Source organism: Hemitrygon akajei, chromosome 16, assembly GCF_048418815.1.
Source record: "Hemitrygon akajei chromosome 16, sHemAka1.3, whole genome shotgun sequence".
In the NCBI taxonomy this organism is placed as follows: Eukaryota; Metazoa; Chordata; class Chondrichthyes; order Myliobatiformes; family Dasyatidae; genus Hemitrygon; species Hemitrygon akajei.
Genome location: NC_133139.1, coordinates 74,287,018 through 74,302,108, shown reverse-complemented (window position 1 = coordinate 74,302,108; position 15,091 = coordinate 74,287,018). Strand labels below are relative to the sequence as shown.

Below are 15,091 nucleotides of genomic sequence, written 5' to 3'. Positions count from 1 at the left end.
GTATGAGCAGCATACATATTGCAAAGTGTTCACGCGTGGCCAAGTGGTTAAGGCATTCGTCTAGTTATCTGAAGGTCGCTAGTTCGAGCCTTGGCTGATGCTGTGTGTGTGTGTCCTTGAGCAAGTCACTTAACCACACATTGCTCTGCGACGACACCGGTGCCAAGCTGTATGGGTCCCAATACCCTTCCCTTGGACAACATTGGTGGCATGGAGAGGGGAGACTTGCAGCTTGGGCAACTGCTGGTCTTCCATAAAAAATACCTCGCCCAGGCTTGCGCCTTGGAAACTTGCCAAGGTGCAAATCCATGGTCTATCAATCCTAACGGAGGCCTACACACACATATTACAAGTTATGCAACTACTAATGCCAGGTAGACAATTTCTGAAGACTATTAATAATGGCTGGGGTCACCCATCTAGTAAAGACATTGCCCAGAAGAAGGCAGTAGCAAATCATTTCTGTTGAAAAATCTGCCACAAACAATCATGATCATAGAAAGACCTATGTCTTGTGACATGCCACATAACAAATGAATGATATTTTTGGAAAGTAGAGCTTTTTTCTCTTTTAAAGGCATAAATTGGTCTATATCACCTTTACATAAATCTTGACCCTTAGTAACAGTTTTGTATTTCTCTCTTAAACTTGACAATATAATGATCACTGTTCGTGTTCACATATTGTTAAGCTGATAACTAATTTCTAAATCTAATGCTACCTGGTCTGTTGGATGTATTGCTGAAAAGAACTGCACATACTCCAAACATTAGTAATTATGATTTGACAATCTACAGTTTACCCTCTAAAGCTATCAGTCTATTCTCTGCATTTGTATCTTCTGCCATTTGACTGACACTAATGGAGTCTTGTGCACAACACTCACTTAAGTCCTTCCAATTTTTTTACTTTATTCTAATAGTCTGCTTCAAACTCATTAAAGTTTTATCTGATCATTCAAATGATTTTGTGTTAAAGGAATAAAATTTTACATTCTCCAGTATCATTTTACATCTTTTATTGGAGACCTTATGTAAAGTCTCCAGATCAAGTACGGTATATATTTTTGCCATTTCCTGCCTGTGTTAGTCATAACTTGGTAATCACTGCCGTGTCAAATTTGTGGTTTCAATTTGCTGATACTATGGCTTGTGTTTGCACCTAGAATACTTATCTAAACTTCATCTTTTGAACCGTCTTTTTGTTATAGCGTCTTTTTCACACACTCAGCTTCATCATGGTAACCTCTATCCTTTATGACCTCTGCATCTTTGTTTTTCCTTCAGTTGATCCCATTAGCACAATTTATTTCACAAATATTGTTTTAGGACAGTTTATGATATACTCCAAGTCCCTACTCATCTCTGCTGTATATGTATTTGTTTTAAAAAAAAATCAGATTCAGAATCAGGTTTATTATCATTGACATATATTGTGAAATTTGTTGCCTTTTTTTAAGTGGGCAGATTCTGGGCCCATTTATTCCATTCAGATTTCTTTCATAGCTCCTACATTATTCTGCTGTAGGCAGCATTATAATCACATAATGACCATGGTGTTATCTACTAACCAAAATCTTGTGCAGTGGCCATTATTCCTGCTCTGTCTTCATATTTTACATCAACTGTTTTGCAGATCGCTCTAGGATGTCCACACAAATGTAACAGACCAGCCATACAGTATACAATTTGTTATGTGGTGAATAGCTTCCAGATACATTGAGCAGCTTGTCCCACCCCATGTCTCAAATTTCTTCCAGTCCCATATCTCTGCAATATATCTATAGTGTTACAGCATGGAAATAAAGCCCCTCAGCCCAAGTCATCCATTCTGACCAATATGCCTTCTTGAACTCGTCCCAGTTACCTACATTTGGCATACATTCCTCTAAACTTTTCCAATCCATCTACCTGTCCAATTTGCTTTAAACATTGTACTTGTACCTGCCTTTACCACTTTTTCTGGCAGCTCATTCCATATAGCCACCACCCTCATTGTGATTCATAAATTCCTTTTTATGTCTTTCCCCCTTAAACCTATGACCTCTTAGATTCCCCTAGCCTTGCATGTGGGGAAGAAGAGGGGAATGGTTTACCTATCTTGAATCTATATAAGATCATACTATCCTCCTGTAATCCAGAAAAGCAGTCCCAGTCTATCCAGTCTCTCCTAATAACTTGAGCCCGCCAATTCCAGCAACGTAATTGTTAATCTTTTCTGCACCCTTTCTAGGCTGTGTTGCTCCAAATCTGGCCATTGTTCAACCCTGAATGTAATTGCCGTGCAATTAGGCCTTCCACCCACAGGCACTAAACTCTGAAATTCCCACCCCAGACTCTCTGCTTCTCCAACCGTCGCATAAGATGCTTCTTCAAAACTTGAGAAAATTTGCAGATGCTGGAAATCCAAAGCAACACACACAAAATCTGCAGGAACTCAGCAGGTCAGGCAGATTCTGTGGAAAAGAGTAAACAGTCAACATTTCAGGCTGAGACCCTTCGTCAGGTCTCAAGTTTACTGTTTACTTAAGTCCTGAAGAAGGGTCTCGTCCTGAAATGTCTATTGTTTACTCTTTTCCATAGATGCTGCTTGGTCTGCTGAGTTCCTCCAGCATTTTTTGTGTGTTTCTTAACATCTTGCTTTTTGACAAAGTAGATATATTTGTTGATCTTCCCAAATGTTTTCTTGTGCAAGGTCATGGCTGGGTAGATGTCTTTGCTGATGCTCCTGAGAAACTGCTTATCGTGATTTTCTTTGTTAAACAATAGTTATTGTCAGTTGTTATTCACAAATATTTATCGTTTTTTTCTCCAAATTGTCAGTTAACCTTATGGCAGAAAACTGTTCAATCAACTGAGTCAGTACAATCCACTTCCAACCGCATGCTTGCATTAGCAACTCATATCCAGGGATGGATGACTACTGTATTCCATCTACTTTTATTTGGCAGGAACTGAAATGTCAGATGAAACTGCACTCATCGCCCAATCAGCTGTCATTCAATATGGAATTTGTTATTCAGTGAAGAAGTTGAGCTTTAGTTGAATATTTTAATTGTTTTAAAAATCATTAAAATTACATCTTTGATTAGTTAAGTTGTTTACATTTTGTTTAAAGTGGATTGTGGTAAATGAAGAGCAGTACAGCTTTTGACCATTTACAGAGTAATAAGAATGGAACGTTCTTGTGTTACTTTTGGAAGTGGTGCAATAGCTTTGCTGTGATTCTCAGAGGACTTGCAAAGTTTTCTGGGTGAATTTTTCAGGAAGCACCTGTCCAAGGCCAGATGCTGTTTTACACAGTATGCAGTGTTCATGGTTGTTCAGCCAAAGTATTAAATAAATTGTCTTTTTTTTCATATAATTGCAGCTGATATCGCCAAAACTATGGGTGCTAAAACAGTCATTGCCATTGATGTGGGAAGCAGGGATGAAACCGAGTTGTGTAACTACGGAGACAGCCTTTCGGGATGGTGGTTGCTTTGGAAACGCCTAAATCCGTGGGCAGAGAAAGTTAAAGTAGGAAACTTTACAGAAAAGTCTGTTTTCTATCCATTGCACAATGAACTTTATAAAGGAGCTGCAGAGACTGGCTATTGCATTTGATTAAATGCCTCCCTTTCTTGAAACAACTGCAGCCAACTACATTTAACAGTTCAGTCTCTATGCCAAGGGCTTCCAGAGACAATGACTGAATAACGGGATTATTTCAATACCACTACCAGACCATCACCCAGTGGATGATACCACTCTTTGCCCAAGAATGAGAATGCATCCTTGAGGTTAAGATTTGGTTGAGTTGTTGAATGGTTTCTGATGCTCGGTGTCATTGCAATTCCAGAAGAGAAATTTTGCCCCTTGCGCACATACGTATCCTCAGGATGTGCCATTGTTGAGCTATGGGTATACATTATCAGGGCTTATCAGCCGTTCTACACCATTAACTTTCACAGCTTTTACATATCCCTGGTGGACTGTGTTAAGTACCAACCTATTTATGCTCCATTGCTGCCTCTCATTCTCTGTTCTCCTCCTCTCAATCACATATGAACACATATCTCTCTGATTCAGTCTGCATGTATGTGGCTTTAGTGTTCTTCCCTCCCACCCTCTCTTATTTCCCTTGAGAACCATCTGTTAGATGGAATAAATATTCAGCCATAGGAGCATAATGTTAATTGGCATTCAAAACTTGGAGTTGATTACGGTAACTATCAGACTTAAGATGATCAGCACCATAGGCAGGTAGCTTAAAAAAAATCACATTCATCACAACTTCTATTGGCTTGCACTGACCTTTGTCAAGGTATTCCTCTTGCTGATCAAAGCTGTGGCTGATCCAGCTTCTGGGAACTTATCACCCAGAACTAAATTAGTGTATTCACAGCTACCTGGAATATACCTCTAACCACCCTATTACTTATAAAACTGCTATACCCTTCTCTCAATTCCTCCATCTCCACCATGTATGTTCTCAAGATGAGGCTTTTCATTCCAGAACTAAGGAGATGCCCTCCATCTTCAAGGAAACGGGCTTCCCTTCCTCCACCATCAATGCTACCCTCAACTGCTACTCTTCCATTTCACGCACGTCTGCCCTCACTCCATCCTCCTGCTACCCCACCAAGGATAGGGTTCCTCCTGTCCTCGCCTACCACCCTACTGGCCTCTGCATCCAGGACATAATCCTCCATAAAATTTCTATCATCTCCAAAGGCATCCCACCACAAAGCACATCTTTCCCTCACCCCACCCCCTCCCCACTCTCTGCTTTCCACAGGGATCGCTCCCTAGGTAACTCCTTTGTCCATTCATCCTGCTGATCTCCCTCCTGGCACTTTGCCCCTGCACCCTACCATCCAGGGCACCAAAACAGTCCTTTCAGATGAGGCAACACTTCATCTGCAAGTCTTTTGAGGTCTTATACTGTATCCGGTACTCCCGGTGTGGCCTCCTGTACATTGGTGACACTCGACATAGATTGGGAGACCGCTTCACCAAACACCTACACACTGTCTGCCCGATAAAGCAGGATCCAGTGGCCACTCATTTTAATTCCACTTCCGATTCCCTTTCCGACTTGTTAGTCCATGGCTACCTCCACTGCCGCAAAGAAGCCACACTCAGGTTGGAGGAGCAACAATTTATATGCCGTCTGGGTAGCCTCCAACCTGATGGCATGAACATCAATTTCTCGAGCTTCCAGTAATAGCCCCCCTCCCCCACCATTCCCATTTCCCTCTCTCACCTCATCCCCTTACCTGCCCATCACCTTCCTCTGCTGCTCCTCTCCTCCCCCTTCCCTTTCTTCCATGGCCTTCTGTCCTCTCCTATCAGATTTTTTCCTCTCCAGCCCTCTATCTCTTTCACCAATCAACTTCCCAGCTCTTTACTTCACCCCTCCCCCCCCATCCACTTATCACCTTGCACCTTGTATTTCTTCATATCCTCCTCACACCGCCTTACACTGACTTCTCATATTTTTTCTCCAATTCTGATGAAGGGTCTCGGCCCAAAACGTCAACTGTTTACTCTTTTCCATAGATGCTGCCTGGCCTACTGATTTCCACCAGCATTTTGTGTGTGTTGCTTGGATTTCCAGCATCTGCGGATTTTCTCTTGTTTGTAAATGTGTGCTCTGCAAGTAATCACCAGCAAAAGCAAGGACGGGTAAACTGACCATCCATCAATAAAGAGATCTAGGAAATGGTAATGGCAGGTGGTTTTCCATGACCTTTGTCTTGAAATCAGCAATGGAAAAAGTTAGAAAGCAGTCTGGGTTAGAAATTAATTGGAGGAAAGCCAGCTACTGTGGAGCAGAGGATTGTTCAACATCAAGAGGATGTAAAAGGCTGAAGAAGTGATACATTTTAGCAGGGACAATGCACAATAGATGGGTTATTTCTAGACCAGATGTCTGAGCTGGGAGACTTGGCTTCCTATTGCTAGCAGAAGTCTTAGAAAATGGCAGAGCATGATGTAGGAAGAACTAATAAAATGTGCATCCTATTTGAAAGCAGACTACAAGCCAAGTAGGTATTTTGAACCTGTTTAAAACACTAACTGTTGCATTGAATTCTGATCATTGCATACTGTGAAGGCCTCAGAGAGGATGCAGGAAAGGCTTACAAGTTCCAAGCATTGGAGTTCCAAAATACACAGTTGGATTGTCTTTGCTGTCTGTGAAGTGAATAAAATATCTTGATGGATTTAACACAGGGTAAAGGAAACATTTCTCTTAAGTGGAGTGTGGTGGAGGGGGGGGGGAGATAGAACAAGGTGGAGGTGGATAATGAGTCTAGATAACAAGGAGAGAAGGAATGGGTGAGTTGAACATGGGATGAAAGATTCAGGTGCCTTGGCAGCACCGTTAATGGAAAGCAGGAGGTGTAGGTTACTTTAAAATTGGATCTTCAATATTAATACTATTAGTTTGCAGGAACTCAAATCAAATGTACAGTGTTGTTCTAATTTGCATTTGGCTTCATCCTGGCAGTGGAGAAGGCCAAGAGAAAATAGGTCAATGAGGGAAGGGAAATTGATGTGTCGTATAACCAGAAGCTCACGATCACAATTACAGACAGAATACAGTATCTATCAATAACCTTCATCTCACCTATCCTTACCTCTTTACATTGGCTACCTCCTCTCTGCACTCTCACTCCTGGTGTAGGCTCTCAACCCAAAACATTAGCCATCTCCTTGCTCTATAAATGCTGCCTGACATGCTCATTTGCTCCAGCAGTTTGTGTTTTTGCTCCAGAAATGTTAGTATCTGCATTCTCTGTCTCCTGTGGAACCAGTATAGTCTTGTTACTAGCCGGATAACTACCTAACTAATCCTCTCACCCTGCATACTGATCAGCTCTCTTGCCCTTTCATTTTGCCACACTAAGTGTCACAGGAATCCTCTTGATTTCCCTCCCTGGCTGTCTGTCACTTCCACATTTATCAGTGTGCATTAAAGAGATATCCCTTCTGGTAACATTGCATATGTCACAGAGAGAGCATGCCTGCAGCTCAGAAAACTGGTGTACATGTGGTAAATAGTGATGGCTGCAGCTCCCATGTAATGTACAGTTGATCTGATGTGTTCTAGGTCCCCGATATGGCAGAAATCCAGTCCAGACTGGCCTACGTGTCCTGTGTCCGACAGCTGGAGGTGGTGAAGAGCAGTGCCTACTGTGAATACATCCGTCCACCTATTGATAGGTTTAAAACTATGGACTTTGGGAAGTTTGATGAAATTTATGTAAGTAACTCTCTTGGTTTGTTTTCAGACAATCAAAGTAACACAGCAAGAAGGAGGCATCTGAACCATTGTGGTCAAGTCTGAATAACCCACCCAATTGCCCCATTCTCTTGCCCTCAGTTCTCTCAGCAGCTCAATTTTTCTGTTATCCTAACACTTTTCATGGAAGTTAACTATTTAAGAACATGCTTATTTCTACTACTGTGTTTTTGCCTCTGGGGTTTTCCATCTCATTCTCTCTGTTGCCAGCGACTTTTTCTTTCATTTGCCAAGGTATATCTCTGTGTTTGATACATTTCCTGCTTGGTTTTAGGATCATGGGTCTATCACAGGTAGAATGGCTAAAGTCAGGCCAACTGGGCACCACGGTAGTGTAGTGGTTGGCACCACAGTAGTGTAGTGGTTAGCACGATGCTTTTATAGCTCAGGGAATTCCAGAGTTCAGAATTTAATTCCATTGCCATTCTGTAAGGAGTCTTTGTACATGCTCCCCATGGAACTTGTGGATTTTCTCTGAATCCTTCAATTTCCTCCCACAGTCCAATGACATACCTGGTAGGTTAATTGATCGTTGTAAATTGTCCCATGATTAGGTTAGGGTTAATCGGGTTTGTCATGGTTGCTGGGGTGGTGTGGCTTGAAGTGGCGACAGGACCAACTCTGCGCTGTATCACTAAAATAAAAAATGAAGCTGAAGGGAATTTGCTAATATCAAGTGGATATTGTGTGCACCATTTTCACTGCCAGTCTGAGTTTCCTGGTGGTTTTGCTGCACAATTAATCCTCAAGTGTTAATTCATCCCAGTGCTTACTGCCTGGAAGATTGTATTGTTTATCAAGTACAATATTCAATACATTATTTGTTAAGAATCACTAAAACTGAATGAAGTTGCCTCTCACCACATACTTGTGGCCTTAACTGTACACATGGAGCAGGCAGAATTGAGGAGATACTACATTTATGTAGTGTCTTTAAAGAATTCAGGCTTTCCACGTAGTTAATTATTTCTTAATCATGGTTTAAGATGGAGTTACCAAACGTGTGCAACAGCACATTGGTATTTCAAAAGGCACAAAATTCAGCTAAAAACATTACTAATAACACCTTTTCTGAAGTAAGTTGTGGTAAACTATCACCACAAACAATGAAGAAGCAGGTGGAAGCAAAGCTGATTTGAAGTACGGGTTATGCTGGTGTGTCGCAAGGCCGAAACGTAATATGTTCAAGGCGGTGTCGCAGACTGAGTTCGTATCACTGTCATTGCTGGAGTGAAAGATTTGGATAGGAGTTGAGACAGAAGAGGTTCAATGCCTGTCCACCGAACCCAGATGTGAGGTTGAATCGCTCCAAGCGCCGAGCCGATTCGGTGAGATTGAGAACGGCTTCAGGCTGCACAACCTGGGTGTGTCACTGCGCTGCAATCCAAGTCCTAGAGCGAGGCACTAGCTGGTGCTCGGACAATTTAAGCCCCAGTCCAAGTAGTTTGGGAAGCCCAAGTGTCGGGCTGATCTTGTTTGCCCTCCCGCAATGTTCATCCCTCTCTGCAGCAAGGAAGACATGAACTGATCCAGCAGCTGTTGTCTCTGTGAGTTTTGTAGCAGTTTAGCCCTGCTGATATGATGACCTGAGATCCAGACCTGGGCCTACTCCGGCTGCTCTGGGGAGTAGACCTAAGGTCTCAATCTGGTTTGGAATGCTGTTTGCATAATGCGTGTTTGTTCTTTTTCACTTTCTCTGCTTAGTGGTTATGGTCTTTCTGTTTTTAATTAGGTTCTTCGGGCTTCTTGCTTTGTGGCTGCCTGTAAGGAAACAAATCTCAGGGCCTATAATGTATACATTCTATGATAAGTGTACTTTGAATCTTTTGAATCTTCTTAATAGGGGACTGTTCACTTTTGTGTTCTGATAATTATTGTTCACTATAATGTGGAAAATCCTGGAAATGCTGAATAAGCAGAGAGCATTTTCAGAGTTGTAGAGTTGTACTGCATAAACACAGCCGCAGTGCCCCACCATGTCTTTGCTGCCTTTGGTAATCCTAAATTTACCACCTTCCATTCATCAGAACTACAGTATATTCCATCTGCCATTGCTCTGATCTATGTCACTGTCTGATCTTAAACAACCTCACACAGTATCTAGAAAATCACTATCCATATCATCTCATCATCCCTCATACAGCTGTAGAAACAGCAGAAAACACTTCAGATCGATGACTTATCATCAAAGCTGAGCATAAGTAAATATTTTTAAGTGTTAGGTGCAGGCACAAGGAGAAGGGGGGGATAGAAAAGAAAGGGAGGAGAGTGATAGCTAACAAAAGCCTAAAAGAAATAGGAGTGCAGAATGAGTATTTCTCATGACCGAAGGAGTTTAGAGAGAGTGCTGAAATGCTGACTACCTGAAAGAGCTGACTGATGACTGCAGTAGCCTGTGGTGTTCCCCGCATGAAGGTAGAGGTGCTACTGTCTATCCACTTGCTAGGTTTCATTCCAACAACAGTTCAACCCAGATAAGTGTGATGTTGTTCATTTTGGTAGGTCATCTATTGTCTATTGTCTAACTATGATGGCAGAATATAGTATTAGTGGTAAGACTCTTGACAGTGTAGAGGATCAGAGGACGCTCAAAGCAGCTGCGCAGGTTGTCTCTGTGGTTAAGAAGGCATACGGTGTATTTGCCTTCATCAATCGTGTGATTGAATTTAGGAGCTGACAGGTAATGTTGCAGCTATATAGGACCTTGGTCAGACCCCACTTGGAGTGCTGTGCTCAGTTCTGGTCACCTCACTACAGGAAGGATGTGGAAACCATATAAAGGGTGCAGAGGAGATTTACAAGGATGTTACCTGGATTGGGGAGCATGCCTTATGAGAACAGGTTGAGTGAACTCGGCCTTTTCTCCTTGGAACGACAGAGGATGAGAGGTGACATTATAGAGGTGTATAAGATGATGAGAGGCATTGATCGTGTGGATAGTCAGAGGCTTTTTCCCAGGGCTGAAATGGTTGCCACAAGAGGACACAGGTTTAAGGTGCTGGGGAGTAGATACAGAGGGGATGTCAGGGGTAAGTTTTTTACTCAGAAAGTGGTGAGTGTGTGAAATGAGCTGCTAGCAACAGTGGTGGAGGCGGATACGATAGAGTCTTTTAAGAGACTTTTGGATAGGTTCATGGAGCTTAGTAAAATAGAGGGCTATGGGTAAGCCTAGTAATTCCTAAGGTAGAGAAATGTTCGGCACAACTTTGTGGGCCGAGGGGCCTGTATTGTGCTGTAGATTTTCTATGTTTTCTGTGTAACGGGCTAAAGACATGCAGTGGGACTAACAGTGAGTGTTTCTTAAACTTTCCACGTATGCACAAGTCATCACTTTATCAGCCTGAAGGGCTGCACATGCATTTGGTGTGGCCACAGTTTCATAATCAATAATGTACATGATCATTGCACCAGTGAGCTATCATGCTGTGGCTCTGCTCATGACTGTATAATCTTCAACTTAAAAAGCTTGGTTAGAAAAGAGACCATTTCAATAGGTCCTTTCTGTTCTTAGCAAATAATTTCAGTCCCTGGATTCTGTTACCTTCTGATGTCCCCAGGCCCTACAACAATATCCAATTCGAACTGTGCTCAGGTACAACAATCCCAGACACTATAAAGAGATGATTTGCCCGACCACACCATATTTTCACCTTTACCTTTCCCCAGAATGCTCCTGCTGCTGCCTCCTGTTTAATCATTTCACATGATTTACCCTCGATTATCATTCCCATGTGTTGGGCTGAAAGGACTGTAGTTGTGGATTCACTTGATCAGTGTTGATCACTGGCCTTGGTGTCTCTTCCCCTCTCTCTTTTTGGCTCTCCCTCTCCCCTCCCCTGATCACCCTCGATCCTCCTCTCCCCATCCCCCAGTTCACATGGACTCGCTCTTCCAGGATTACCCCCCCCCCCCGCAGTCTCACACTCTCGAGCCCCTCCTCTCCCATGGTCTCACCCACTCGACCCGTCTCGCCTCCTGCGGTTTCACCCTCTCTCCCACCTCTGCCCCTCGGCTGCCCTCTCGCCCTCCCATCCTCTCCCCTCCTCCAGTCACCCTGTCTGACACCCACCTCTCCTGTGTCTCACCATCTCTCACTCTCTCCCCCCTTCCTCCCTTCTCAGTTCTTAGTCTCTTCTTTGCCCCCCGCCTCCGAACTTCCTCCCCTGCCCCACTCTCCCTTCCCCCTCCCCCCTCCCTCCTGCCTCTCAGTTTCCAGCTGTCTTTATATGCCTCACTGTCTGTGTCTCTGGCTCATTCCTGCTAGCTTGCTCTCAACAACTTATCTCTGCTTTCCACTCTCACCTCCAGCAAGCCTAATTCTACTGATAAAAGCTTTCATATCTTTGTTATAGTTTCACTTTATAGTTCTGACCTTCTGGTCAGCCAATCTGTTCTGCCTTTCAAAACTAAAACTATCTTATAAACCTCTACCACTGCCACCTCCTGTAGTTGTTCCAGGCATCCACTACACTCTATGGCAAAATAAAAAGCTACCTCTTTCTTCCATTCACCTTAAATAAATGTCCTCTGTATTGGCCATTGCAACTTTGGGAAAAAGATGCTGGCAGTCCATTATATCGATGTTTTTCATAATTTTACCTATCTTTATCAAATCGCCTCTCATCCTCTATCACTTCAAAGAGAAAAGACCTATCTTGCTCAGCCTTTCCTCATAAGACACGTTCTCAGATCCAGGTAGCATCCTGGTAAAGCTTATTTCCTTCTCTGAAGCTTCCATACCTTCCCTATAATGAAGCAATGGGAACTGAACACAATACTCTAAGAGTGGTCCAACCAGAATTTTATAGATCTGCAACATTACATCACAGCTTTTGAACTCAGTCCTCTGCTAAATGAAGGCTGGCACTCCATATGCCTTCATAACCACCCCATCATCTTCCACGGCAGCTTTGAGGAACCTATGGACGTCATTTTTCCCACCAGAATACATCACTACATTAAACAAGATCTGCTATATGCATGCATCTTCTCCCAGCCTGTTTATACCCTGCTACAATCTTCGTACTATCAAATTATACTATCAAATTTTGCACCACCTGCAAACTTAGAAACTGTGACTTGCACCCACAGTTCAGATCATCAATGCAGAGCATTTTGCTGAAGCTCAACATAAAATCAGTTATTCTTGTGTCCACTGGTGCCCTTTATCGTTAAAGATCTCAGTGACTTTATAGCGCTGTTGATTTGACTACCAAACACAAAGATGGTGAGATAAGCCAGTAGTGCACATTAGATGTGGCTTGCAGAAATCATTTGTTAGCAATCTTATCATATATTTATAAAATGCTTACATGCGGTAACTGGGCCATCCAGCCCCTCACATATTGCAGTCACCTGCCATGAGCTGATTTAGAGAGGTGGTGTAGTAGAATAACACAACTGAAAAGCTGAAGGGAGAAGAGAAAACCTGTTTTGATTTGAAGAGACTCTCTTTATGTAACAGCAATAATACAGGGATGCTAAGCTAGAGTCAGTGCTCAATCACCTACTGAGTGAGAAGCTCCCCCTCAGGCTGCCCTTAAATAGTTTACCTTTCATCCTTAACCTATGACCTCTAGTTTTTGTCTCACAGAGCTTCAGTGGGAAAAGCCTACTTGCATTTACCCTATCTCGACCCCTTCATAATTTTGTATTCCTTAATCAAAGCTTTATTCATTCTTCCACGCTCCAGTCCTACCCTATTTGACTTTTTCATGTAACTCAGTACCTCAAGTTCTTGCAACATCTTTGTACATTTTCTCTTTAATTTTTCAATCTTAATGATATCTTTCCTGTAGGTGGGTGACCAGAACTGCTCACAATACTCAAAATTTGGCCTCATCAACATCTTGTACAGCTTCAACATAACATCCCAATTCTTGTACTCCGTACTTTGATTTATAAAGGCCAATGTGCTAAAAGCTCTCTTTACAACCTTATCTACATTTGACACCATTTTCAAGGAATTATGGATCTGAATTCCCAGCTATCTCTTTCTACCACACTCCTCAGTGCTTACCATTCACTATGTAAGTCTTACCTGGGTTTTCCCTTTCCAAGTGCAACACCTCACACTTGTCTGCATTCAGTTCCATCTGTCATTTGTCAGCCTATTTTTCCAGCTGTTCCAGATCCTGCTACAAGCTTGGAAAGCTTTCCTAGCTATCTACTATGCCACACCCCCCCCCCCCCCCGCCCCAATCTTGGTGTCAAACCACAAATTTGGTGATCCAGTTTACCACATTATCATCCAGATCATTGATATAGATGACCAATCCCTATGGCAGAGTACTAATCATAAGCATCCAATCAGAGAGGCAACCATTTGCTACCACTCTCTGCCACTGAGACAATGTTAAATCCAATTTACTACATCATTCTGAATGCCAAGCAACTGAACGTTCTTGACCAGTCTCCCATGGGGGACTTTGTCAAATGACTTTCTAAAATCCATGTAGACAATGATCACTGGCTTTCTTTCATCAGCTTTCTTTATAACCTCCTCCAAATACTCAGCCTACCACGATTAAAGTCATGTTGACTATCCCTAAAAAGGTTCTGTTTATGCAAATACTTGTATATCCTGATCCTTAGACTACCTTCCATAATTTACCCCCTACTGATGATAGGGCTATAATTTCTTAGCTTACTCTTAGAGCCTTTCTTGAACAATGGAACAAAATTAACTATCCTCCAGTCCTCTGGTACTTCACCCATAGTTAAGAATGTTTTAAATACTTGTGCCAGGGCCCCTGCAATTTCTGCACTAGCCTCCCACAGAGTGTAAAGTGACACCCTGTCAGGCTCTAGGGAATTGTCCACCTTAATTTGCCTCAACAGAGCAAGCCTCTCTTCTTCTGTAACCTGTGTACAGTCCATGATCTCACTACACTTTTCCCTCAGTTCTATAGATTCTGTGTTCATCTCCCAAGTAAATATAAAATTTCCAATTATGTCCCCCATCTTTTTGGTTCCATACATAACTGACCATGCTGATCTTCAAATGGACCAATTTCATCCCTTGCTATCCTTTTGCTCTTAATGTATCTGTAGAAGCCCTTAGGATTCTCCTTTACGTTGTCCACCAGAGCAACCTCATGCCTTCGTTTTACCGCCTAATTTCCTTTTTAAGTGTTCTCTTGCGTTCCTTATACTCCTCAAGTGCCTCATTTGTTCCTTGCTGCCAATACTTGGTTGTGTAGCTCCTCCTTCGTAACCAATACACCTTGAACACCATAATTCTCTGAACCTGTTAGCCTTGCCTTTTATTCTAATGGGAACATGGAAACTCTGTATTCTCAATATTTCATTTCTGAAGCCCTCTCACTTACCAACCATCCCTTTACCAGTAAATAAACTAGGCCCATCCGCACCTGCCAGATCCATTCTGATGCCACCAGTATTGACCTTCCTCCAACTTAGAATTTCAAACCAAGGACCAGTTCTATCCTCCATAATTATCTTGAAGGTAAAGGAATTATGATCAATAGATCCAAAGTTTTCCTCTGCATACTATACACTTGTGTCACCTGCTCTATCTTGTTCCCTAATAGTAGATCCAGTATCATGCTCTTTCTAGTTCAGACCTCAATATATTGATTAAAAAAACTTCCCTGAACACATTTGACAACCTCTATCTCATGCAGTCCTTTTGCAGTATGGGAAACCCAGTCAATATGTGGGAAAGTTAAATTCACCTAGTATTACAACCTTATCTTTCTTGCAGCTGTCTGCTATCGCCGTTCAAATTTGTTCCTCTAAATTCTACTGACGTGTACGGTACACTCAAAAACAAATAGT

General features: G+C 42.4%; 1 protein-coding gene across 6 annotated transcripts in view; it reads left to right on the top strand.

Annotated features, from left to right (window-relative positions):
- The window catches only part of pnpla6 (patatin-like phospholipase domain containing 6), a 204,031-nt gene that overhangs the window by 168,198 nt on the left and 20,742 nt on the right, over nt 1-15,091 (top strand). For all 6 annotated transcript variants that reach the window (XM_073069197.1, XM_073069195.1, XM_073069200.1 and 3 more), the window contains 2 exons: nt 3,371-3,519; nt 7,100-7,252. In XM_073069197.1, coding sequence (XP_072925298.1) covers nt 3,371-3,519; nt 7,100-7,252 — 302 coding nt within the window. The remainder of the gene's footprint in view (nt 1-3,370; nt 3,520-7,099; nt 7,253-15,091) is intronic.